The 27,897-nt window shown below is 31.0% G+C and overlaps 1 protein-coding gene across 1 annotated transcript; it reads left to right on the top strand.

Annotated features, from left to right (window-relative positions):
* Positions 1 to 445: 445 nt before the first annotated feature.
* Positions 446 to 25,304, top strand: LOC143072059 (lon protease homolog, mitochondrial-like). The gene is made up of 22 exons (XM_076246839.1): positions 446 to 1,022; positions 2,005 to 2,093; positions 3,057 to 3,185; positions 3,795 to 3,835; positions 4,169 to 4,515; positions 4,924 to 4,985; positions 6,664 to 6,731; positions 7,827 to 7,888; positions 8,371 to 8,454; positions 8,818 to 8,949; positions 9,595 to 9,683; positions 10,361 to 10,499; positions 11,381 to 11,503; positions 14,357 to 14,412; positions 15,675 to 15,762; positions 18,312 to 18,434; positions 18,850 to 18,966; positions 20,646 to 20,786; positions 21,492 to 21,657; positions 22,237 to 22,448; positions 22,859 to 23,023; positions 23,479 to 25,304. The coding sequence occupies exons 1-22, from the start codon at positions 465 to 467 to the stop codon at positions 23,629 to 23,631; spliced, it is 3,144 nt and encodes a 1,047-aa protein (XP_076102954.1). The 5' UTR covers positions 446 to 464; the 3' UTR covers positions 23,632 to 25,304.
* The last annotated feature ends 2,593 nt before the right edge of the window (positions 25,305 to 27,897 follow it).

Raw genomic sequence — 27,897 nt, 5'->3', positions numbered from 1 at the left:
CAGCATGAGATGCCAAAAATACAGAGGATACATAGGGAAAATTTAAAATCAATAGATACTTTTTAATTATCAATTAAGATTTCCTATTATGTTGGTTGATCTTGGTTCACAGATTAAAAAAATATATACTATTAAAAAATGAACGCGGTATCTCCATTAGTGCAAAGAACCTCAGCTCTTGAAAAAAATGATAGATTCTGTGTTTCATTATACTAATTAAATATTTTGTTGTTTTTTTGTTTGTTGTTGTTGTTGTTGTTGTAATTTTAAATATTTTATTGTTGTTGTTATTGTTGTTGATTTTTTTTGGTTTTTTTTTCAATATGTTGAATTTTTAAAAAGAAGGTTTTGTTTGTTTTTTGTTTTTTTGCTAAAATTGTTTTTGTTTTCCGCAAATCTGTCAAAATTAAATTCCGTCACAGGTTCAAAATTTAGAACCTCCTAACCGGAAGTTTACTTTCAACATGGCGACTTTTGGTCGAATTTCCAGCACGTGTGTTACGAAACAGGCAAAACTGCGACTTTGCATGACAATATCTAGACATTTGAGTGCTGGAGTTCATAGAGCAGTTATTCTACAACCTGTAGTATCGTCATGCTTATGTAAAAACTCAATTCATACAAAACCTGATTGCATAAACGAGGTCAAAGGACAGTTGCATCATACTTGTCTGCCTTTGCCAAACTCACAAGTTGCAATTAACAGAAACTACGCTTCCTTTTATTCTCTTGGCAATAGATTTAATAGAAGTGCCTTTACTAGAAATGAACCTTTCTCAACATTTAATATTTCTAAAAGATTTTGTAGCAGTAACAGCAGCAGTAGTGATGGTGATGATGGAGTCAGTAGCAGTGGAGGGGAGCAAGAGGATGTATCAGCTGAGACTGCAACGGAAGAGAAAACAACATCTGCAACTAATTCATTATTGGCTCCTATTACAGTCCCAGATTATTTTCCAAACCTTCCTGTCTTGACGATTAACCGTAACATTGTTTTCCCTGGATTTAGAAAATTGATAACTGTTAGTATTCACATGCATTTGATATTATATCATGCAATTCATTTACACTTATTTTATTACCCATCTACCATGTTTTATTTGTCCTTGAGAGAGCGATTATTTAGCTGTACACCCTACCTCTAAATAAGTACAGTCAGAGCTCAGACATAAATAAGTCTGAATCTGCTTTTGGCCACCATGTACATACTCCTTATCGCTAATTCCTGCTGACCCGGCCGCTTGAACTTTTGACGCATACAACAATCACTTTTCCATTGTGGCGTCAGATATTTTGTTTTATGACGGCAAAATTTTACGGGAACCTGTGTGATATCCAGTAATGGCGGACAAATAGCGATAAGGTGTATTGTAACATGTGTAAAATTAAATTTTTTCATCAACATAAATAGACTTAAACAAGTCTGTCATTTTCTGACTTAGATAAGTCTAAAATCGAAAACACATTTTTATAATAAATACATGCTTTGACTTTTTAAGTCAAAAACAAAAATCAACTTGTTTATGTCTGAGCTCTGATTGAAATAAGGAAAGATATTTATATTATCATGCATTTTATTGAAACCTAGCACAAGTACAAATGTATCAATTAAGGATTAAAAAATGAACTACATGTATAGATCTGAATATATTTGTTGTCATTCTGTACACATTAATGTACATGTGTAGAAGACAGAATTTTTTTGAAAGGACTTCCATGACTGAAATATCGTCTGGATTCAAGTTTTAAATGATCTTCTAAAAATAGATTTATGGAGGCCATCATAAATTGGTAGACTGATTCGATCTGTCAGTGTTATGATACTTAAGTAAAAAAATGACAACAACACTATAAACATGATAAATTTCATTCATTCAACATGTCAAAGCACTTATCTGGATTTAACTTCATCAGTGACGCACAAAGCTGAATATTTGCAAGAAAAAATTGTAGGCCAAGACATCACCTTAATCATGTTAATTTCTAAAATATTTTTTCCTTTAGGTGACCGATAAAGACCTGATAAGTCTTTTGGTGAGGAAGATGGAGTTGCGACAGCCATATGCTGGTGTGTTTTTAAAAAAAGATGAAAGGTATAGTGATGAAATATTTACCAAAGGTGTCAATCAATATTTTATTGTGAAACCACATAACAAATATTCAAAATCTAGTGTTAACAGTAAAGGTTCATTGGGCCAAATAAAGAATTATGTGTGTTTTCTATTACCCTACCATCCCTATATTTTAAGCTAAAAAATTGCCATTTTTTTTGTTGTCCTTTCAATAATTAAGCACTGTAAAAAGTCAAAATGTACCTCCAATTTAAATGTTAAAAAAAAAAGGTAATATAAAACAAAAATCCTACTTTTAAGCTACCTTATTTTTTTCAAAGATTTAATAGGAAACACACTTATTATTATTATATTTTTTTTGCCTTTTGTTCTGGCTTGCATATACTACATTTGTACTATACAAGGAAATTTAGCCTCTTATTAATTTTATTACTTTACTCCTCATGTACATGCATGTGGTTACCAACTGCATTTAAAGATGACTTTGATAAAAAAAAAAAAAAAAAGATCCGGAGAACAAACGTAAAATGGAAGAAAAACAAAGTAGTACTCTAACCATTCTAATATATTCTCTTTTAAAATAAACTTATATGCTGGCTTTGTAGTTGTTTAATATCATTGCTCTATCTCAGAATTAAATATGTTATACATTGTATAAAGAAGATAAAACTAAATTTTTGACAAATGGTTAATATGAAGTTCCCTATCAGAAATTGGGATCATGTAAACATAGAATAAAATTACCACAACTATTTGTTCCACTTGCATCATCAGTTTAAAGGTATATTAAAACCTTCTCTTTGAAATCTTCTTACTGATCAAAGCAAAACTTGTCTGATATTTACACCTTTCATGGTTTTAATTTTACTATTAAAAAGATCAAGTTAACTTTGGGATAACATTCCACGAATATTTCATTCTATCATGTTTAAGAAAGACTAGTAAATTAGTTGTATGATTTTATTGTTATTGATTATTTTACAGTAATAATGCAGAGGTTGTGGAAAGTTTGAGTGATGTTTACAATGTTGGAGTGTTTGTGAAGATTCTTTCTATGCAAGTACTGGAAGCTGCAGATAAAAAAATGATCATGGAGGTACAGGCTTACAGGAGGTAAGAAAGATGTTCAACAAACTGCAAATTTTCTATAATGGTTGTATGCAAATTTTGTCAAAACCACAAAATAAAATCTCAATGAAAATGTAGGTTTCCATCTATCCATAAAAACTGATTCCCACGAAAATAAATAAATCCTCAGGTACATTAGATATTTAGAAAAGTTATTGAAAATACCATATTTTTATTTTTACTTGGTTATTGGCATTTAGGAAAAACAAAATTTTTGCTTACTTTTATTAAGTATACAATGTTATCTAGAATAGTACAACATGTACAATAAAAATGATATGCTGCATATTTCAAAAATTAATGTGTTGCAAATTACTGATAACTGATAAAAATGTAAAGTTTTTAAAATATGATTGTGAGTTTTTATTATTGTGATCCGATACTGCCTCATCTTTTGCATTATTAAAGACATCTCAATAATTTCTGAATCTGCATATAAATAAAAATATTCCTAAGCAAGCTGACAGCTAATTGGTTGATTTATGATTTAGTACAAATGTATTTCAAACACAATTTTTTCAATACACACTATGTGTAATTTGTAAATTAAAAGATTTAATTTTACACAGTTGAGCCTATTTTCCTGTTTTACAGAATTATGATTAAGTCTGTGTTGACTGAAGATCAGAAACCAGGTAACTATGATAATATTTAACAAATACAAAGAAAAAAGGAAATGAAAAGATAGCTGTTTAGCAGTGTCAGTTTCAAGATATATAAACATATACATTTTGTAAAAGAAGAAGTTGTTGTGTGATTGCCTAAGAGACATCTGTCCACTAGAGAGCAAATGAAGTTAAAGATTACCATTTTTTAAAATGTGATTTATTTTTTTTTATTATTCCCTACTTTTGCGCAAAGCTTAATATGGTAAAATAAAACATTTAAAAGTATATATGATACATTAAAATTTAGTTTTAAACTAATATGAAATATTTTAACTAATCTATGTTAATCAACTTTTGAAGATGAGGAAGCAAAGAAGAAAGGAAAAAGAAAGAATAGAAGGAGGAACAATGTACTTGATACATTTCTTGAGAATCCCAAGGAAGATTCAGCTCCTATACTGCCAATTGAAGCATCTGAATTAGATGAGAATGGTAATCCTGAGTTGATCACGCCCGATCCTGAATTGATCACGCCCGATCCTGAACTGATCACGCCCGATCCTGAACTGATCACACCAACTCCCCCTCCATTGTCCAATGATATATTGGAAGGTTTAGTGGTTACACCTCCTGAGATGCCAAAAGTTCTGATGGTTGAAACAGAAAATATAAAAGATTTACCATTAACTAGCGATACTAAAATAAAGGTGTGTGTTTATTAATGTTAAAAGAAGGTAGTTTGTTGGATTTTTTTCTTTTTCTGAAGAATTCTGTTATTTTTCTTGCTGTAAATGTACAAAAATCGGTACAAAAAATTTATATTAAGGGGAGATAATTTGCCATCTTATGAAATATTTACAAAGTGCAAGTTCAACATTACAATAGAAATGTCTTGCTATGTTACTGAAATGAACATGACATTCACTATTCATTAAGTTTTTCCTTCACTGGCCCTTTTACTTTAAAATTTGTCGGTTTTAACTTCTCAAAATACACTTAGAAAAACTTGAACTATCGTTCAAGATAAAAATAATTTTCGAGATGTAATGGACTGAATTTCGTTTGTGTGAATCAAGGTTGTCATATATTTATGTTATTTTTTGTCATTATTGCAGGCCCTTACAGCAGAAATTGTTAAAACTATTCAAGAAATACTTATGATGAATCATTTATACAGGTATGTACTATTTTACTTTGTGTTTATGGCCCATCTAGGGACATTATGCTTTCTGTTCATATTTTCCTATAATTTTTAGATCATGATACTTGAAAATAAATCCTGAAACATACATGTACATAATTATTATTTATTTAGACAAAAAAAATTGGAAGAACAAACTATGACGTAATATGAAAATCAATAAAACCTATCAAAGTTGACAGTCTCATAAAACTTTGATGAACATTTGATTGCAAAAAGTCAAAGATAAACGTGGTGTCAAAATGAGAAGAAACTATGTTATGAAGTGTGTGATTTCACTGAATTTAATCGTATATTGAAATGAAAGCAGTGTCAGTTTTTGGAAAGATTAGAACTTGTTCTAAATCTTTACTAAGGCACCGGCGTCCCCTAACAACACGTTAAGGTGTGTTGATGTGCTGGTTTTTTTAAAAAACATTTTGATTAGGTAATTGGGTATCGATACAATACTAGTATGATTGATATCTGTCATCACTAAACAATCAGAGACAAGTTGGACCTTTAATTACAATACCCCACCTCCTACACTGTCAATCAAATTGACCACATTACTTATCAACCTCAGTCTTACATGATTATAGAGACCGTGCAATATACATCTAGATCTTAATATACAAAAATTTGACCTCATAATTAAATACACAAATGTATATATTAGATGTTTGATATCTATAAGGATGATATATTTATTTATTGCCTATTACTTTTGATCTACATTACATAAAGTGATTCTGTAAATTATATCTGAAAGATAAATGATTAATGGATTAACAAGATCTTTGAAAAAAAAGAAATATGAATATAATATGAATATATAAAAGGTATTCAAGTAAGGCCTGTAATTTACTTGATAAATTTCCAATAATCATCTGTAATTTGTCAACAATTTAGATTAGTTGACTTGGCTTGAAACAGTTTTTAAATTTAAAACTTTTAATTATAACAAACCATTTTTTATTAGTTAATTCCCCATCAATCATTATGTCTTTTTTAGTCATTTGAATTGTTATTAGAATTGAATATATATTTTTGCAATCAAGAAAGAATCCACATTTCAATAAAATATGTTTTTTAATTTGTTTAAGTTGAAAAAATACATTTTCAATACCAGTGTTGAAAAATACTTTAAAAAATTGAGGCACTCTGCAACTTTTAATCTTTAATGTCATATAACCTCTTTTTCAACTTACGAAATGCCCCAAAACAACATTTTTTGAATATTTTTGTTGACACTTTTAAAGTTTTTAGCTGTTGGTCTAAATTTTATGTCTTACAAGGATAGTGGTTAACATTTACCAGAAGATTTTTTTATTTGCAATTTTTTGTTTTTATTAAATTATAAGTTCAGAACAGGCAACATTTAATATTTGGATAAGATATAAACTGCAGTTTAAATAAAATTGTGCAAATTAAGAGACCTTTATTATTTAATTTGAGCTCATTTTATTCTCATACTGGAAAAGCATGCTTCCCTGCTGTTAATGCAATTTTCAGCAATAGTGCTTTGTTACTGTTCATTTCCCCCCACCATACCATAATATGAAATTATTCCAACTACTCTTCTAATCTTTCCATGAGTGATTTCCATCACTTTGATTGACTATATTCATTACTTTTCTTCCCTGTTTGACAGCTTTACATTCTTCTTTTTCAGAGATCAGTTACTGTCAATCTTAGATAAAGGATCAGTTGCAGGTGATCCAGTTTTTATGTGTGATCTAGGTAAGATAGCATGTATCCATCTGTTTTAGATTGTAAGATAGCAAGTATCCATCTGTTTTAGATCGTAAGATAGCAAGTATCCATCTGTTTAAGATCGTAAGCTAGCAAGTATCCATCTGTTTTAGATCAAGAATTGTTTACTAGTCATCTAATGTGTTCTATGCACATTATTGATTCAGTAGTAATCAATTTTAGAAAGAATTCAGCTTCAAATGAATCTTGTTTTTTTGTGTGATCGGAAGGAGAAAAATTACCAAAGATACATGCAAACATAAATTGGCTAGATTGAAAAATGAGAATTTATAGAATACAATTTGAACATTTATGTTGCTTCTACATCTGTTTCTTTTTTTATATGCCCCACTTAGGGGTATTATGTTTTTGGTTTATGGGTCTGTTCATTGTCTCACTATCTATCCTGCTTTTTCAGGTTAAAGTTTTTGGTCAATCAATTTGAAACTTAGTACATATGATACCTATCATAAGATCTTTCCTATTTTAATGACAAATTAGAGGTTTTACCCCAATTTCATGGTCCATTGAACATAGAATATGATTGTGCAAGTGGGCATCCACGTACTTTCAACAAATTCATATTTTAATATCAAAATTCGATTTCTTATACATGTTAACTTTCAAATTTTTATTCCTAATACTGCATGAAACTGAATCCCATAACACAATCAGCATCTGCCTGAGTAGAGTTAATACAATGTATCAAGTGGCAAAATACATATTTTATGGTTTTTTTTTCGGTCTGTGTGTCAGTCCATTGGTCCATCTGTCCTACTTTTGGTTAAAGATTTTGATCAAAGTAGTATTTGATGAAGTTTAAGTCCAATCAACTTAAAACTTAGTAGTACACATGTTCCCTATGGTATAATCTTTCTAGTTTTAATGCCAAATTTGAGTTTGATCTAATTTTTGACGGTCCACTGAACATATAAAATGATAGTTCAAGGGGGGCATCCATGTACTATGGACACATTCTTGTTTTTAAAATCTTTAAATAAACTTAATTACTTTGTTATTTCATTTATACATGTTATTATAAGACTTAAAAGGATTGTGCATATTAACCTTTTTATATTTTAGCTGCTCAGCTACTAAATTCAGTTGAAGCAAAAGATCAACAAAAGGTTCTTGAAGAAACTGATGTAAGTTAATTTCTATTCTCCACAAGTCCATTTTTACCTCAGCTTCAACTTCTTTTCCCTGTCAACCTCTTCTTTGTCTTTTCTTAGTTCAGAACTCATATGAAATAAAATGACTGTAAACATGTATGATTTAAAGAAGATTTTTTTATATAAAAAATAAGATGTGGTATGATTGCAATTGAGACAACTCTCCACAAGAGACCAAAATGACACAGAAATTAACAACTATAGGTCACCATCAAAAAGATATTTTTGTATATCTTTATGAAGCAGCAATCAAACAACTTCGCAGAAGAGGTTAATAAGATATTAAAAATTATTACAGGATTTCATATGTTTCAGCTGATATGCTACACAATAAAATGCAGTAGATTTTCATTGTATGTTGATTAATTCTATATCAGAATTTCAGAGTTGAATGAAAAATTTATGTTCTTGATTTTACTAGAAATATTATATTGGTGTTCTGTTATTCTTTGCAGATATCAAAAAGACTATATCTAACATATGAACTACTAAAAATTGAATATGATGTGTGTAAACTACAGAGAAAAATAGTTAAAGAGGTAAGATGATTGAAAAAAATGGGTGGAAACTTAAAAATCTTAAGGAGTGAAAAGGAACACAAGTTTATGGATAAGTCTAAAATTTTGCACAAGTTTTTGCTCTTTCAAAGCCTACACTTTGCTAATAGAGTCATATTTGACAGGATACATTTTTTTCAAAAAAAAAATAAAAAAATGATAGTATAAATACTGTTGCATATTTGTTCATTTATAACAAGGACTTCTAATAATGATAATTATTTTGGACCTTCTTAAATTATATTTTGATAGTTATTGTTTGATTGATGTATTTCAAGATCTAACTTTTAACCTTTTATAAATTGTACTAAAATAATTGATCTTTTTCCTCATTCCATCATGTAGGTTGAGGAAAAAGTCCAGAAACAACATAGAGAATACATTTTACGAGAGCAGTTAAAGGTCATAAAAAGAGACTTGGGTATTGAAAAAGATGATAAAGATGCTCTTGAAGACAAGTTTAAAGAAAGAATAAAGGTATTTAACTTTTTATTTTCATTATATATCAAACATATCAATTTGGTCTTTTTTTTTTTTTTTTTTTTTTTTTTTTTTTAGAAAAGTTTAAATTGAAAAAATGACATCAGCATAATCATATGTTTCCAAAACACAAAAGAAAGTAATTGACTTATATTTTGACAGTTTTGCATCTACTGAATTGTGTACACAATTTCTAGACTTGAATGTAGACATGCCGCAATTTTGCGCCTGTCCCAAGTCAGGAGCCTCTGGCCTTTGTTAGTCTTGTATGATTTTAAATTTTGGTTTCTTGTGTATAATTCGGAGTTTAGTATGACGTCCATTATCACCGTACTATTATGCATATTTTAGGGGCCAGCTGAAGGACACCTACGGGTGCGGGAATTCTCGCTACATTGAAGACCCATTGGTTGCCTTCGGCTGTTGTTTGCTCTATGGTCGGGTGGTTGTCGCTTTGACATATTCACCATTTCCTTTCTCAATTTTAATGTAATTTCATTTGTTGTAAAGGATTTTTTTGCAGTAAAGTTGGACCCGATAGATGAAGACTTGATTTTGAGTAATGTTGACTGAATAATAGGCATACTATAATTTCTGCATTTTCTCAGTGGAGGAGTATAGTCATGTTTTTTTATGTTGTAGGACTTAGTGGTTCCCAAACATGTAATGGAAGTCATTGATGAAGAAACAAATAAACTTAGTTTCCTTGATCAACATTCATCTGAATTCAAGTAAGATGTTCATAAGACATTAGTCTGACTGATTCATATTTTGGAATTAATCTCTTTTGTTTTGGCTTTAGACCTTAAAACAATCCACAAAGAAATGCCTGAAAAGTCATATTTTTAGATCTTGGTATTTATATCTAGATATAAGCAACGTCCTATTAAAGTGAAAAAGATATTTTGTGACCAGTAAAAATATGGTACATTAATTCCCTTTCGCTTATACACTGCTTACCTTTTTTTTTATCAGATGCATTAAATTTGGATTAAGATTTATATTCTTCAAAACATCAGATGCATTTATAAATAGAAAAAATTGAGATTTGGGACAATTTTAGGGAGGGGTTGTTACACTTACCCATATTAGTTCTTGTTTTAGGTAAAGCCCCTTCTTTTTTTTTATCAGATCTGTGTTTTATCTTTCTGAAGGTTTAAACCTGCGAGGTCTGTATAGCATGTATACTGACTTTATTCAAGAGTTGGCTTTTAAGATATATCACTTTTAATTCTTATAATTTGAAAGGACCTGCAGATCTTAAAACAATGTCAGCAGGTTACTCTACTTAGCTCTTCCTCTTTATACAGCGTGATTATGCGAACTTGCTCACTTCAGGTTTTGTCCTACCTTCTTTAAAATAAACTTTTGTCAGTAGTTTTTAAAAAATGTTAAATTGTTGTTTCAGCGTAACAAGAAATTATCTTGATTGGTTAACCAATTTACCCTGGGGTAAATATAGTGAAGAAAATTTGGAAATAGAACAAGCAAAAGAGGTGTTGGAGGAAGACCATTATGGAATGGAAGATGTTAAAAATAGAATTCTTGTGAGTAGAAAAATTACTTAGTTTGATTAATAGTATAAAATGAAGTTATACTGTGAATTCATCTATTCCTGTGGGTACCGATTTTAGTGGTTTGAGAAAAACTTACATATTTGTGAATATTTAATTTCATGGTTTTAGAAAAGTCTTCATACATTCTTTCGTAAAATTAACAATTTGTTGAACATTTCAATTTGTGGTTATCCTATATCCACGAAATCAACGCAAATTTGTATCCAACGAATATTAATGAATCTACAGTATTTAGAAATAAAAACTACTATTTTGACTATTTTTTGTAAGAATATATTTTGGGGTTGTTGTTGACACATTTTCTTTGCTTTAAAAATAGTAATCTGGATAAATACTGGAAAATGTCTAGTTTAAAATACCATGATATTATGATCAGTTTCAAATACAATTTTCATAGTTGAGAACATTTTATCATTAATTTTTTAGTAGATTATACTTCTTCAATAATCAGTGGTCTTCTGTGGCTTAATTGTATATATCATCTACAGTAATCACTATCCTGCAAACACTAGAGGTTGTTAGTTGAACAATCTTTGTAGAAAATAGCATTGAACTCAGAACTTAATTGAGTAGGATGGCCTGTTTTTTTGCTAAAGGTTTCTTCTGGGTACCCAAGCTTCCTTTAACATTAAAACTGGTTGTCATGATATAGCTAAAACTGCTGAAAGTAGTGTTAAATATCCACGATCAATTAATGATTATTATGAGGGTTTTTAGTACTAATCCAATGCAGGAAATCTGACCATCAATTATCTGGTCTTTTATTGTCCGTCAATCTCAATGATAATCAGTTTTTCATATTGCTTGATAGTAATAGTAATATTGATAATGATATATTTTCTATTTTAAAGGAATTTATAGCAGTAAGCCAGTTAAAGAAATCAACACAAGGAAAAATATTATGTTTTTATGGTCCACCAGGTGTGGGTAAAACAAGTATAGCCAGATCTATTGCTAAAGCCTTAAATAGAGAGGTGAGTATTCTGGTTCTCCAACTTTATATAAAACAAGTATAGCCAGATTTATTGCTAAAGCCTTATAAAGAGAGGTGAATATTCTGGTTTTCTAACTATGTATAAAACAAGTTTAGGGGTCATCCATAATTGTCAACCATTTTCCAAAGTGTACAAAACGTACACTTGGGGGGAGGGGGTTAAAAAATCAACATTTTTACCGTACGCTTTTTTTTTATTTCCGGAATGCATATCGTTTCCGTGACGAAAAATCGAGAATAGGCTTGGGTGTGTTTCTCTTCTTATTTTTTCTTTATTATTTTCACTTGATGATATTGATTTCGATATCATAATTCTAATCAATCGGGATTGAACGATTAAAAGATCATATCATATGAAAACTAAATCTTTCAAAAATGTGAACTTGTAAAATTATTTAAACAAAAAGTTTGCAAGCATTTCTCAGTACCCCGATTGTCAATTTCACCTGCTTTATTATTGATCGATATCGTTTTACTCTGTTTAATAAACAAAATTGATGGAAACACTAAATTCTTTGAATGTTTTGATTTTGACAAGACGCCATTTTGTGAAAAGATTTTAAACTGGTCCTTCGATTAATTTCTTTGTAATCCATTCCAAAATAGTAAACCAGTAAACCGGAAGTAAACTTATTTTTCTTAGTATAAGCCTCTTTTAATTAGGAGCACCTCCATATGAAGTTTAACCTTAACTTTTAAAATATCCAATATATGTACACGTTACAGTATATATACATCAACGATAATAGTGCCATGAATGGCATATTTACAGGTACAATGTACCTTTTAAATAGAAATACAGGCGGGAAATTTAAAAACTCACAATGTTTTTAAAACATTACAGTGTTATTGATTGCTGTCTTGAGCTCTGATTCCATCAACAACTGTCACTCCATACTTTACCAATGCAATATAACCATGTATTTCCCTTTCTTTGATTCTAAGCATAATTTATGTGCCCTTTTGTTAATCTTTTGCATGCTCTAGGTGCCCTTTTTTATTGGAGTTACCTTTCCCAATGTGATACGGGAAACACTAATCTTTGTGCTCTTTATTCTGACAAAACACAAGCATCACAGATAGATGTCATCAAATAAAACAGTCAGATACGTTTTAGTTTTTTTTCAATGCAAATTTCTATATTAAACTAAAATATAAATTATAGACAGGATCTTCTTTTTATTAAGAATGACTGATTCTTCTCTTGAAATCTGAAAATGGTTGATGTACACTTTTTGAGGGAGGGTGGGGGGTCTGAAAAAGTGTACGTTTTGTACACTTTGGAAAATGGTTGACAATTATGGATGACCCCTTAGCCAGATCTATTGCTAAAACCCTAAATAGAGAGGTGAGTATTCTGGTTCTCCAACTTTATATAAAACAAGTATATTTAGATATATTGCTAAAGCCTTATAAAGAGAGGTGAGTATTCTGGTTCTCCGACTTTATATAAAACAAGTATAGCCAGATCTATTGCTTAAGCCTTATAAAGAGGGGTGAGTATTCTGGTTCTCCAACTTTATATAAAACAAGTATAGCCAGATCTGTTGCTAAAGCTTTATAAAGAGATGTGAGTATTCTGGTTCTCTAACTATGTAGAAAACAAGTTTAGCCAGATCTATTGCTAAAGCCTTAAATAGAGAGGTGAGTATTCTGGTTCTCCAACTTTATAAAACAAAGTATAGCCAGATCTATTGCTAAAACCTTAAATAGAGAGGTGAGTATTCTGGTTCTCCCACTTTATAAAACAAGTATAGCCAAATCTATTGCTAAAGCCTTTAATATAGAGGTGAGTATTCTGGTTCTCCCACTTTATAAAACAAGTATAGCCAAATCTATTGCTAAAGCCTTTTAAAATAGAGAGGTGAGTATTCTGGTTCTAACACTTTATAAAACAAGTATAGCCAAATCTATTGCTTAAGCCTTTAATAGAGAGGTGAGTATTCTGGTTCTCCCACTTTATAAAACAAGTATAGCCAAATCTATTGCTTAAGGATGTACTTAGGTGAGGTTAGGTGAAAATTAATAAATTAAGAAGTTAGAATTGATACTATAAGCTGATAGAGCATCAATTAAGGATAAAAATAAGCTAAAAATATTGATAGGTCATGGACCTCCTTTTCGAGATAATTGAGATTTAAAATATGGTGAGAAAAGGCTGACTCGGACTTTTACCTTATATTTGCATTGGTATTATTAGGTCTCAAAACAAAAGAAAGAAAATTAAGAATCTTTTAAAATTTTGGTAAATGACCTTTCATGAGCTATTAAGTCTTATATGAAAAAATAAATGGGTGTTATGGGGCAAAATATTTTACATTGTATTGTATGGAAAAACACCAAGGAGTCTAAACATTTGACACAAAATCCAAAACCTCACCTAAGTACATCCTTAAGCCTTTAATAGAGAGGTGAGTATTCTGGTTCTCCCACTTTATAAAACAAGTATAGCCAAATCTATTGCTAAAGCCTTAAATAGAGAGGTGAGTATTCTGGTTCTTCAACTTTGTATATTCAGCCTTTTAAAGAGAGGTTATTAAATTGAAAACATTTATAGCCATATCAAATATTATAGGATTATGAATTGGTGTAAAAGTCTGCATATTAAGTTCAACGAATAAGCTGATACAGGATAGAAATACAGTTGAAATTTAAGCAAGCTTTTACAAACTATAAAATGAAGAGTGTATGTATATACATTTAAAATCAAATTTCTCTCAAACTAAGTGACTGTTTATTCTAAAGCATATACAATTCACAATCTTAAATTGTTAACCCATAGCTAACTCATGCATAGCAAGTCATAAATGTTTTATATTTTGTATGGTTTCAGTATTACAGATTCAGTGTTGGAGGTATGACTGACGTTGCTGAAATCAAAGGACATAGGTAATATTTACTAGTAGAGTCCTAAAATCAGAAAAAGGCAATAGCATTAAACTTACATGCATTTAAGTGTAATTTGTGAAAATCAAATTTTTATGCCGCACTTAAAGGCATAATGTTTTTCGTTCTATGTATCTATCAGTCTGTCCTGATCCAGGTTAAAATTTTGGGTTAAAGATTTCGGTCAAGGTAGTTTTTGATGAAGTTGAAGTCCAATCAACTTGAAATTTAGTATACATGTTTCCTATGATACGATCTTTAAGTTTTATGCCAAATTAGAATTTTGTCCCCAATTTCCAAAATGCATTCATGTAGCTATGTAAATTGATGTGTTACAAGTGGATGAAAACACTTATTAGAATAGACCAAAACAGCTTTTATTTTTATGCCCCACCTACGATAGTAGAGGGGCGTTATGTTTTCTGGTCTGTGGGTCTGTTCATTTGTTCCGCTTTAGGTTTAAGTTTTTGGTCAAGGTAGTTTTTGATGAAGTTGAAGTCCAATCAACTTGAAACTTAGTAAACATGTTCCCTATGATATGATCATTCTAATTTTTATGATAAATTAGAGTTTTGACCCCAATTTCACGGTTCAGTGAACATAGAAAATCATAGTGCAAATTTCAGGTTAAAAGTTTTTGGTCAAGGTAGTTTTTGATGAAGTTGAAGTCCAATCAACTTGAAACTTAGTATACATGTTCCCTATGATATGATCTTTATAAAAATGCCAAATTAGAGTTTTACCCTGATTTCACAGTCCACTAAACATAGAAAATGATAGTGTGAGTGGGGCATCTGTGTACTATGGACACATTCTTGTTAAAATTTCTGTTGAAAACAAACCATAATCTGTTTTAAGTAATGAAAAAAAATCAGACAGAACTAAGAGCATTAACCCCAAAAAATGAGTTTGTTGTAAGATGTAATTTTTATTTAAATATAAAATGTTTTAATGTTGATTGGGGCCTTTGTGGCCAAGTGGTCTAATTATTAAATTTTCTGTATCACTAGACAGACTGTCAACACTGTGGTTGTGAGTTTAATGTAGGCATGTAGCAGGTGTGCTTGACTCTAATCTTTTAAAATTGACTAGATTTGTCAGTTGGTCGATGGTGGTTCCTCCATTAATAAAAACTGACCGCCACAAATTAACAACATTTTGGAAAATGGTGTTAAACAAGTGTTGATTTACAATGATTGTCTCAATTCTTTATAATGTAAACATTGAAACACAAATAAAGGAGTTAATTTTAAACCTGTTTACAGGAGGACGTATGTGGGAGCCATGCCAGGTAAAATGATACAGTGTCTAAAGAAAACGAAGACGGAAAATCCACTTGTACTTATTGATGAGGTCAGTACTATTATGGGATGTATGTCTTCTAAAGCACTGTGCTTAAACGGCTGTGGGTAACTTAAGTTACCCACAGCCCAAGATGGCGGACTCTAAACTCGTTGATATTTAATTCATACAAAATGTACCTTTTGAGACGTTTTTCATGCAGAATGTAAATATTTATATGATTATTGAATAAAGAAATGACTAACAATTACCGTAAATTTGTTAATATAGAGTTCACTAAAGCGCAAGGCTAACTTTAAAAAATGCATAAGATGTCCGTAACTTTTTGATCGAAACTAAGCAGACTGTCCGTAACTTTATTTTTAGATGTGGGTAACTTTTGATTTGAAATTTTAAGAATTATAATTTCAACAATTAGAAGACAATTAACATCATATTTGTAACCTTCGCGGCGTTTATACTACTCATTCACCACCAAATGTGATTTTATTAACGCATCATACTTACACCACAGAAGTTTTATGTGGGGTTTGTGGTACTCCATCCTGGTTATGGTTTGAACTTTTATTTACTGATGTGCGTCTTATCGACGTTTTTCGCTTCAGACCAAGGCTTTTCCATACTATTTAATGTTTTGAGTTTAATTATATGTTTGCGGTTTACCTTCACCTCTGTTTCTTTCTATGTGTAGTTTGATGAATACCCTTCGACGCGGCTCGGTATTTATACATCCCACCAGTTAGTTATAGTGTTATGATTTTTTGAATATGTTTCCTAGTATGTTTTTCCTCTCTTTGTATGTTATCAGGGGTTGTTAGACTATTAAATTACCCTGTTGTCCTACGTAGTTATTTATATTTTTATATACTATGTCGAATTGTTACACTATGTTGACTGCTCTATTCCTTTTATTGTCACTGACTTTTACCTATTGTGTCTTTTAGTTTTATTCAGTTTAATGAGATTTAATGCAACTTGCGTACAAATGAAATATGCAGCTAGCTGTAAAACTAGGTTTATTCATTTATACAAAATGTCCTTTTTTTAAGTTTTCCCATTTGCTGCAAATTTTGCCAGGGTGCCGCAATATCACCGTGCGCAACGTTCCAGTGTGTCCAGATTGACACCCCTTTTATTTTACTGTCAATGCTGATGGGATTTGTTTTTGTGGGGATGAGAGAAAAGTGTTTTTGGCTTTTTCAAAAAGACGGAAAGAAGTTTGTGCACTTAAGTCTCATTAGTCTATCCACTGCATGCCTGGGCAATTTGGGTTCCCCTCCAAAATCCCGGATTCACGCTACCCTTGTCGTTGCTGGCAGAAAATCAGTAAGTGTATACATGCTACATGTATGTGTAAAAAATACTTGTGTAGTCTACTTGTTCAAACATAAAAACGAACAATGATGTTTCAACAGTTTATCTGCTATGATCGGAAACAACCATCCGAACTAGCCGATATGGGTACTCAACGTTATACAAAATGAGACCCGAGTTTTGCGGATTTATCGTGCTTTTTTCAAATTTTTCCCAATTTTGTCTTCCATCGATACAATGAATTATATCATACTAGACATCTACTTCGTTTTGTGAATATGTATTCGATGCAATCTCTATCATCAGTTTAAACATTACATCCGCGTATGTCGATTCTTTGAAAGTTACGGACATCTCTATTGGTATGATGAAAAAAGTTACGGACAAGTTGTTTTGAAGTTACGGACAGCCTAAGTGTTTTTTAAAATCGTGCTGTGATCGTTTATTTTGTAGAATTTAATCACCTTTCCAGTTTAGAGGTTTCCCTAAACGATTAATACAACTTTTAAATTCAGTTGTTTAATTGATGCATTAATGGTATTGTTATTCTATAGAAGAAAAGTATCTAACCGACGCAAGGCGGCTCCATCTTGGGCTGTGGGTAACTTAAGTTACCCACAGCCGTTTAAGCACAGTGTAAAGAACAAGTCCCTATATACATCATGCAAAGTGAGATTCATTGTTTTAGAAACTTACAAATGAAATATGTTGCTTGCTACTTTATATCGGATATAAATGATACAATTAGTATATGCTTTTTAGTTAAAACATATTTATTTATAGTTGATTGGGAAACAAGTTTTGCAACTTATATTAATCCCTTGCCACTTTGCGGGTGCGAGTGCTGTCTTGTAGCGGCATTAGCCTAATCTTTTTGAAATCTACAAGGGTGTCTTTAACGTGCAAGAGATATGGCTCTCTCTTAACACGGGTCAGCCATTTATCGTCCCCTTCCGACGGACTATCATCGTTTCCCCAAGACCATACTCGCAGATGGTGTCAAGGGAGAGCTGAAAATTGAGTTCCTGAAATTTTCATCCCAAACGGGAATCGAACCAGGAACATTTGTGTTATTAGTCCGATGCACTAACCACTACACCACGGCTCTCACCATATGCTTTTTATATGGACATTTACCAGGGGAAATATAATTTTAACAGAATTTGCAAAATAACTCCTGTTGAGGGAGATTACTCCAATAGTCTCCTATTGAATCTATTAAAATATGTATTGAATTATATGATTAAGATAGTTGTATGTGTATCAAGTTTTGTGTATATTTACAGGTAGATAAGATAGGTAAAGGTTACCAAGGTGATCCAGCTTCAGCATTACTTGAGTTACTAGATCCTGAACAAAATGCTAACTTCCTTGACCATTATCTTGATGTGACTGTTGATTGTTCTAAAGTAAGTTATTATTTTAACTAGTAAAAATTAAAAAAATTGTGAAGTTGTGGTTTTTCCTACACCATCCATGAAAGTTACGAACTATATTGTGTTTGACACATTTTTCAGAGTTAGATTTGTAGTCTTAAACAATATTTACCGATAAGTTTTGATGTACGTTTTTGCTCTTCAACTTCATACTTTATTTGGCCTTTTTAAATTTTTTGGATTCGAGCGTCACTGATGAGTCTTTTGTAGACGAAACTCGCATCTGGCGTATATACAAAATTTAGTCCTGGTATCTATGATAAGTTTATTTATGGTTTCTTCATAAAACATTATTTATTGCTCAACTAGTTTATTCAATTCACTTTGATATTTATTGATATGAAATTTTAATTTCTATTTAGTATTTTGAAACAATTTATGATTTTAGGTATTATTTATTTGCACTGCCAATGTGACAGATACTATCCCAGAACCCCTTAAAGACAGAATGGAAATGATTGATGTTTCTGGTTATGTAGCTGAAGAAAAATTAGCTATTGCTCAGGTATGTAGAACTAAGTCAAATAAACTGCTACGGTCACATTGTGAACAGTATATCTAATGGGAAATGAACCTGATAGACTTTTCAGTAATGAATTGATAAAATCCTGAACTTTCTGAGACTTTGCGAGATTAAAGCATTTTGAAAATGTCTTGACTGCAAAACCATTGAGGTAACTAAATAAAATAACCACATTGTCACAAACAAACAAAAATGTTTTATCTTAAAGTAGATATATTTTTATACCCCACCTACGATTGTAGAGGGGCATTATGTTTTCTGGTCTGTGCCTCCGTTCGTCCGTCCGTCTGTGCCTCTGTTCGTCCGTCCGGTTAAAGTTTATGGTCGAGGTAGTTTTTGATGAAGCTGAAGTCCAATCAACTTGAAACTTAATACACATGTTCCCCATGATATGATCTTTCTAATTTTAATGCCAAATTATAGTTTTTACCCCAATTTCATGGTCCACTGAACATAGAAAATGATAGTGCAAAGTTCAGGTTAAAGTTTTTGGTCAAGGTAGTTTTTGATGAAGTTAAAGTTACATCAACTTGAAACTTAGTACACATGTTCCCTATGATATGATCTTTCTAATTTTAATTCCAAATTAAAGTTTTGACCCCAATTTCATGGTCCACTGAACATAGAAAATGATAGTGGGAGTGGGGCATCCTGTACTATGGACACATTCTTGTTTCATATTAAATTACCAGTATAAGTATGAATAATTTGATGTAAATTGCTTTATATTGGTTGGTGAATTCAAGGTTACTGAGAGTGCCATCTGCGCCATTGTTGTTAGTAACCAGTTTGTATTCTGTACCCTTCTGTGATGAAATAATGTGATTAGGCTAAATTTAAAGTGACAAATTACAAGTTCTATACACCGGCCTCACTCATTATGTTGTTTGAATGATATTTATTGATACTATTAGAAATTATTAAGAAAATAATATTTTGCACATATCCATTTCCATATAATTTAATTTTGGATGTAACACATCTTCTGATTGGCTGACGTTATTTTGTTATCAGCCATGTGACCGTGACGTCATGAATGTTTTTTCATGGTTTTCTTCGGTTTCAAATGAAATTTAGAATTAAATTATAAGAAATGACTGTAATATTTTTTCTGTCTATTCGAAATAACATTAAAAATGTCTTGCACACTGTTAAATAACCTGCTTCGCCCGTTATTCAGTGTGCACCAAATTTTTTATGTTATTTTTTCATAGACAGAAAAAATATTACAGTCATTCCTTAAATAGTGTAATTTATTTACTATGACCCAACAACAAAATCCTGTATTATGATGTATTGTCAAGTCCCATCAATATATATGTTCCTGGGTCCTGTTTTTTATGTAGTGTCTTATAGACTGTTGTTTTACTGTTCATCATTTTTATTATTTCCCATGCTGTTGTCAGTGTATCTGACTAATGAAATAAATGACTTATGTACTCTTGGTATATTTTGTTTTTGTTTATTTTCACTTAACTCAAAGATCACAGGATTCTCATACCAAAATTAGATTTTCTGTATTGATAACAAGATCTAACAAATCTGATGGATTCAACCATTTTAACCAATTCAATGAAATATATTTTGAATATTTTTTCTTTCAGTCAAAACTGAACTATTTCATAAATGGAGTGTGTAACTTATATTTGTTTATATTTCAGAAATATTTGGTGCCACAAGCCCAGGAACATACTGGTATAACCAAAGAAGGTGTTTCTATATCAGATGATGCTATGAACACTTTAATCAAACATTATTGTAGGGAGAGCGGAGTTAGAAATCTACAGAAACAGGTGGAAAAGGTATGGTTCAGTCTTATAGACAAGAGAAATCTTTGCTCTACATAGGAAACTGTATGTAGACAAAATACATTGATAAGCCCTTAATATATAGGAATCCAGGTTTTCTGCATAAAGGATTAAATAAAGCAGTTGACATTTTATAATATCCTTTAAATAAAACTAACGATTTTTCGAGATTAATACTTTATTCATAAACATTCCAGTAAAACTATAGTTGATAGCCGTGAGATACATTGCGAAAACAACTGCAGAAAGTGTGATATTAGCACAAACATTTATGCTGTCAAAAAGGTAAAATTTTTGTCATTTCTAAGGTGAAACGGAATGGATATCTGATAATTAGTTTAACATATTATGGTTTTCATTCCTCAGTCCATCTGTAAATATGATGTTCTATCTATCCATAAATTTTGATTTTCTTCTGTGCCTATCTGTAAAGTTTGATATGAATAAAAGGATATGTTAGTTATAAGCCAATGTGACTGTAACCCCAAAACCCAATTAACAAAAATTCATTTAAGGTCAGCATACAATCTTTTTTCAAAAGACATACATTAACATTTTATAATTTGATGTACTGCAAGTTCTCTGTTCTGATCATGAATGTTCTTTATTTGACAGTTGACAGTTGATAGAAATTCATTTATATTCTTGGGAGAGAAAAAAGTTCTGCCTAGTTTATAAAATTATATGTTTTGTTTTCAGATATATAGGAAAGCAGCACTTAAGATGGTGAAAGAAAACACAGAAAATATAGAGATATCTACAGATAATTTATCAGACTATGTAGGGAAGCCATTGTTTACATCAGACAGGATGTACGATATAACTCCACCAGGGGTCGTCACAGGTTTAGCATGGACTGCTATGGGTAAGTCTAATGAGATCGAGAGACTTCAGATTTAAAGGGAATCAATCTTTCCCACTTAAGCTATCAGACTCTTTTTTGTTTATTTTTAGATGCAGTTTTACTTTGAAAATTTTAGAAAAATGAATAAATGAATCTTTATTACAAGGTCATAGACATGCTATTTCAAAATTAACAACATATATTAAATAGATATAAAACACAGATAGACATCAGAGAACAATAGTATAATACTATCACATGTAAAATTATGTGACTAAATGAGATGGAATTTCATGTGACTGTCATACAAGTGAGAGGTTTAGCTAGCTATAAAACCAGGTTCAATCCACCGTTTTCTACATAAGAAAATGCCTGTATCAAGTCAGGAATATGACAGTTGCTATCCATTCATTTGATGAGTTTGAGATTTTTATTTTGCCATTTTTGAATTTTCCTCATACATTCTTTAAAAACAAGTGTTTAAGAACAAGTAAGTTGTGTTCAAAAGTTTGATAATTATTAACACTTATTTTATGAATGTTAAAGTTATAATTTATTTTGTGAACATTCTCCCGTACTGAGTACCCAATATCATTCTAGGTGGTGCTACATTATATATAGAAACAGTATTGAAAAGAGCTTTAGAAATTGGTTCTGACAAAGACGGTGCTATGGAAGTTACTGGCAATCTTGGCAAAGTCATGCAAGAAAGTATACAGCTAGCTTATACCTATGCTAAATCATACATGACACAGACAGAACCTGATAATAACTTCCTACAGAAAGCACAGCTACATTTACATGTACCTGAGGTTAGATCAGTCAGGCTCTCATTTCTCCTTCAACTCTTTGACTTTATTGACAATAACTTTGAAGATACATATAAGGTCTTGTCTATCTTTTTAACAAGTAAAGATTATTTTATGATTGGATAAGATCTTGTAAGCAGTTTACTTTTTACTTTCCTTTAACAAAGTCATTACATCTTTTGTATAAGCTGTTTAAAGTAAACATTGGTTTTTCTTTTACTGGCTTGCTTACATACCTTTAAATTTTGGCAAATAATGGATTACACTTAGTTATGAGAAGATTTTGTAATAACTTAATATGACTTCAGTTGAAATTCAAAATTTAGACAATGCTGCAATTACTCAACAAGAATAGAACACAGTTATTATCACTTTAATAATCTTTGCTTATGCTATCAAATGTGTGATTGTAGGGAGCTACACCAAAAGATGGACCTAGTGCTGGATGTACAATAGTAACAGCTCTGTTGTCCCTGACATTAGGGAGACCATGTCGACAGAACCTAGCAATGACTGGAGAGGTGTCATTAACAGGAAAGGTACTCCCAGTGGGAGGTATCAAAGAGAAAACTATTGCTGTAAGTGAAAAGTTTCAGATTGATTACATGCCCTTACTATATTATAGAAAAGAAAGATAACATGTTATGATTGCCAATGGGAAAACCATCTACCACAGACCAATTAAGAAGATTTAAACATGTATAATTAACTCTTGGGCTTCAGCTTAAAAAGATGTTCGTACATAGAGTATGTTCGGTTTAATAATTTATCCATTTTATCAAATGTATGAGAAAACAACAATTATTTTTAAAATTGCAGGTATAAAAATCAATGGTGTACAGTTTTATATTGTGGATTCCAATTCTTTTTATTAGAAAAACTTGTTGTTACGATGATAATTGATGTAGTTGCCAGATCATTCTTCCCACCTACTGAAATAATTGTGTGGACCACTTCCTTCTTTACATAAGCACTTGAATGCCATTACATTTGTATTGTTTGAAAATTAATTGAGAGTTTATTTATTTTGCAGGCCAAGCGATCAGGAATAACATGCATTATCTTGCCAGAAGAGAACAGAAAAGATTATTCTGATTTACCAGACTTTATCAAAGATGGAGTTGAAATACACTTTGTAGAGAATTATCAACAAGTATATGACATTGCATTTCCTGTAGATTCATGACAGGATGTGACTGTAAAATAGCGAGTTCTGTCCAAGATTATTGCAAAGTCAATTAGATATTTGTGTATTTTATCTCAGTGTTATATAAAAAGACACAGTCAATTTATGAGTGTTATGAGTGTTTTTAGAAAGTTAAACTGGGAATTCACCTACCAAGTTAACCACCCAGTTGATTTGTTAAGACATATATCACATATTTATAATGACAATTTCTTCATGTTGAATGATTTTTTTCAACAACAAGAAAGGAACATAAAAATATGATGTTGGACTGATTAGACAATACTCACCTTAAACTGTTAATCAAACATAAGAATTGATTTTTTAATTCCAAATATCTCTAAACTGTTGATAAGACTGTAAAAATGATTTCTTGATAGATTGATAGAAATAAGTTATTTCTATGGGTAGGGATTTTTGTTACTATAGTTATATGTTTTGTAATTATTAATCAGGTATATGTTTATTTAGAAATACAGTACCACTAATCATACTAAATTAATGTGCCCTTTTTACATGAATTAGGCTTCATAGATGAGAAGTATCTAACATAAGAAATGATTTTTTAATTCCAAATATCTCTTAACTGTTGATAAGACTGTAAAAATGATTTCTTAATAGATTGATAGAAATAAGTTATTTCTATAGGTAGGCATTTTTGTTACTTGAGTTTTATGTTTTGTAATTATTATTCAGGTATATGTTTATTTAGAAAAACAGTGCTACTACTCATACTGAATTAATGTGCCCCTTTATTTATGAAGTCAGGCCTCAAAAGAATGAGTGTATTTCTCTTAATTTATTCATTATAGCTAGACCTAATTGTGGTGATTATGATATTTGTTTTTTTGTTTTATGTATATGATTTATATTTGTATCTTATAATGATATTTATTACACAACAATATTTAATGTCAAAAAAGGAATACATAATTGTTGCATGCAATCTTAAGTAACAACAATCAACTTACTTCCATTGTTTACTGCAATAAGTATTCTACTTTAAGTTCAATATTTTCCAATAAAAGCGGAAGACAATTTTCCGTTGAAAATATTTCTCACTAGGACATTTTCTTCATTTGTGACCTGAGGTTCTAATTCATTTATTTTATAGTAAAGCAAACTATGAATTGGGGATAGCTATAAATTTATCAAAAAGAAAATTCTCCTGAGTGATTTGGCAATACAATGTATCATAAAAATCACCATCTCCCCCCTCCCCGACCGACCAAAATACAAAAAATAAAGAAATGTCTATTATTTGAGACCAAATTTGAAATGTTGAAAGAATCTAGGAAAAAAACTATTGTCCATATTATTGACTATTGTTGAAACAGGCTATTATTTGAAGTGATCTGTTATAGATATGGAATGCACTGTATACATGCATACTAATTCTTTGTAATTTGTATTTTGTTAAAGCAGTTTGGTACAATTGTACAAGATTTTACCAATGGGCAGAGATAAATATCTATCAAAGTTTTACACTTTTGTTCATTTTTTTTTATTTTCAGTTTAGCAAAGATCAAATGAGTATAATCTTTCATAGAAACACACTTTTTGCTCAATATTTGAACAAATTGTAGAATGTTGTAGTTATCCTTACATTTTGTGATATGTAAAAACAAGTATACCAAAAAAATAATGTAAATAGAATAAATGTTTAAATATTACACATGTTGCCAATTTGTCTTTTCCTGCCATTCGGTTCAAAAGTATACTTCAGAAATCTTCTTTGATATATAATTTAAATAAGAATCTGTAACCTGCTTGAATAGTACAAAACAAGATGAATATATTATAATGCACTTCCAAAATCTATAAAATTGAGAATGGAAATGGGGACTGTGTCGAAGAGACAACAACTGGACCATAGAGTAGACAACAGCAGAAGGCCACCAATGTATCTTCAATGCAGCAAGAAACTTCAGCACCTGGAGTCCCCTTAAAAAATATTTATACTAGTTCAGTGATAATGGATGTCATACTAAATCCGAATTATACACTAGAAACTAAAATTAAAAACCATACAAGACTTAACAAAGGCCAGAGGCTCCTGACTTGGGACAGGCACACAAATGTGACAGGGTTAACCATTTTTTTTAGATCTCAACCCTCCCTCTATACCTCTAGCCAATGTAGAAAACAAAAACACACAATATACATAGTGAAACTCAGTTTAAGAGAAGTCTGATTCCGATGTCAGAATAGGTAAGAAAAGAGACAATAATACATAAATAACAAAAGACTACTAGCAGTTAACTGACATGCCAGCTCCAGACCTCAATTAAACTCATTGAAAGGTTATGCGCTCATCATATGACTATCAAGCACAATCCCTCCCTTTAGGGGATTAGTATTATACCATCATCATGAATTTTCATCTATTCACAAGATTTTTTTTTAATCGGGTAAATTAATCAATGATTGAAAGATTACCTTATAGAAAACTGTATTTAAATTTGGGCAGCAATTTGTGATACAATTAAGATATTTATATTAATAGTGCTAACATGATCTTGAATAGTAAATCAAAATCCACAAAATTAATACAAATTAATATACTAGGAAAATATGAATAACATATGAGGGGTATACACCAATGAGACAACATCACAATAAAGATATCTAGGAAGCCAATATAAAGGGATTCAACAATAGGCAAGAGTCCGAGGTCCAACTACTTTTCTTAGATTATTCTTACATAAATGATGAAAAATGTTTACATTTTTGTATACTTTTGCAAGTGAATATATTGATCACTGTTCAAGCCAATGAGTTTCTTTTATTTTGCACATAAAAGGACAACAGTCTTAAAAACATTTAAAAGAAAAGAGGAGCAAATGATACAAGAGAAACAGACAAACTCACCAATCGAAAACAAAGCGACAACGCCATGGCTAAAAATGAAAAAGACAAACAGACAAATAATAATACACAAGAAACAACATAGAAAACTAAAGACTGAGTAACATGAACCCATTCAAAAACTGGGGGTGATCTCGGGTGGTCCGGAAGGGTAAGCAGATCCTGCTCCACAGGTTTCAACCGTCGTGTTACTCATGTTATTACAAATCCGGTAAATAGTCTTATTCGATAGGTCACATTCATGAAAGGGGAAAGGGATTGTAGTTACAACGTAAGAAACATATCCGATATCATCTGTGTAACGTTTATTCCATACAGGTCAACTTACTCGTGATGGCGTCCGTAAAATTCACAAAGGGATGATTTTAACTTCCCCATTTTGAACTCTGGGTTTAATAGGTTCCATGTGAGCAGCAGCCCTCTATCAATGAAATCATAATAGGGAATATCGTATCAATTGGGAGATATATACTATGTATGCAGGTACTGCTGGAATGCTGCTACATAGAAATGGAAAGTTCACAATTTGGAAACTGAAATCATCTCGTTTGTCGTAATTGTTTTTAAACGACCCTCATTGTCAATTTTTAGATGTAAATAGATACGAGGCAAACTTAACTGTATCTGTTGTATACTGTATCTCTAGTTAATGTGATAGATGTGTTCAACATAGTCACCAAATTTTAAATTATTTAAGTGAGAGAACAGGAGAAGTCTGCCTAAATTAATTGATGCGAATGTCAACCTCTACAATAAAGCAGCAAAATTATCAATAACAAAAGATTTTGCCAAAACATATGAACTTATAACGCTAAAAAAAAGAAACAAATTAGTAGCAAATTTTGAAATAATTGAGAAGCTCCTTTTTTGAAAACAAGAATTGCTATTTAAAGTCAATAATTTATATCTCGTTAACAGGAAAATATTGAGCTAGATTTAAAAATATTCTTCAATTAATTTGATGAAAACTTTTACTGCAAACACCGCTAATTAAAGTTGTACGGTTAGAATTAATTAGGTCTTTCCACTTTTCGTATTTTGTCTTACAACATATCGAATGGATTTTTTGGCCAATGATGTTGTACAGTAATGGGGGTTTCAAAACTCACCCTGTGTGACCGAACACTTAGTCTTATAGGAGTTATCTCCCCACGTCCCATTTTTCTTGTAATCGCTATATCTCTATAACCGTAAAAGATTTTAGCAAACTGTTTTCACCACATTGTTTGTCTACTCTTGAGAATGATTTGGTTTATTTTGACTTGAGTGATCTGAAGACATCCTATGGGAGTTATTTCCCTTTGAAAATTTAAGATAGGCGATTTGTTGGATAAATTCATACGTTACAAGTCGTAGAGGCCTACAGTCTTTTGATATGAAGTCCTTGGTCCATTTGAA

This window comes from Mytilus galloprovincialis, chromosome 4, assembly GCF_965363235.1.
Source record: "Mytilus galloprovincialis chromosome 4, xbMytGall1.hap1.1, whole genome shotgun sequence".
Lineage (NCBI taxonomy): Eukaryota > Metazoa > Mollusca > Bivalvia > Mytilida > Mytilidae > Mytilus > Mytilus galloprovincialis.
The sequence above is the reverse complement of the archived record's forward strand: the minus strand, read 5'-3'. Positions and strand labels throughout refer to the sequence as shown.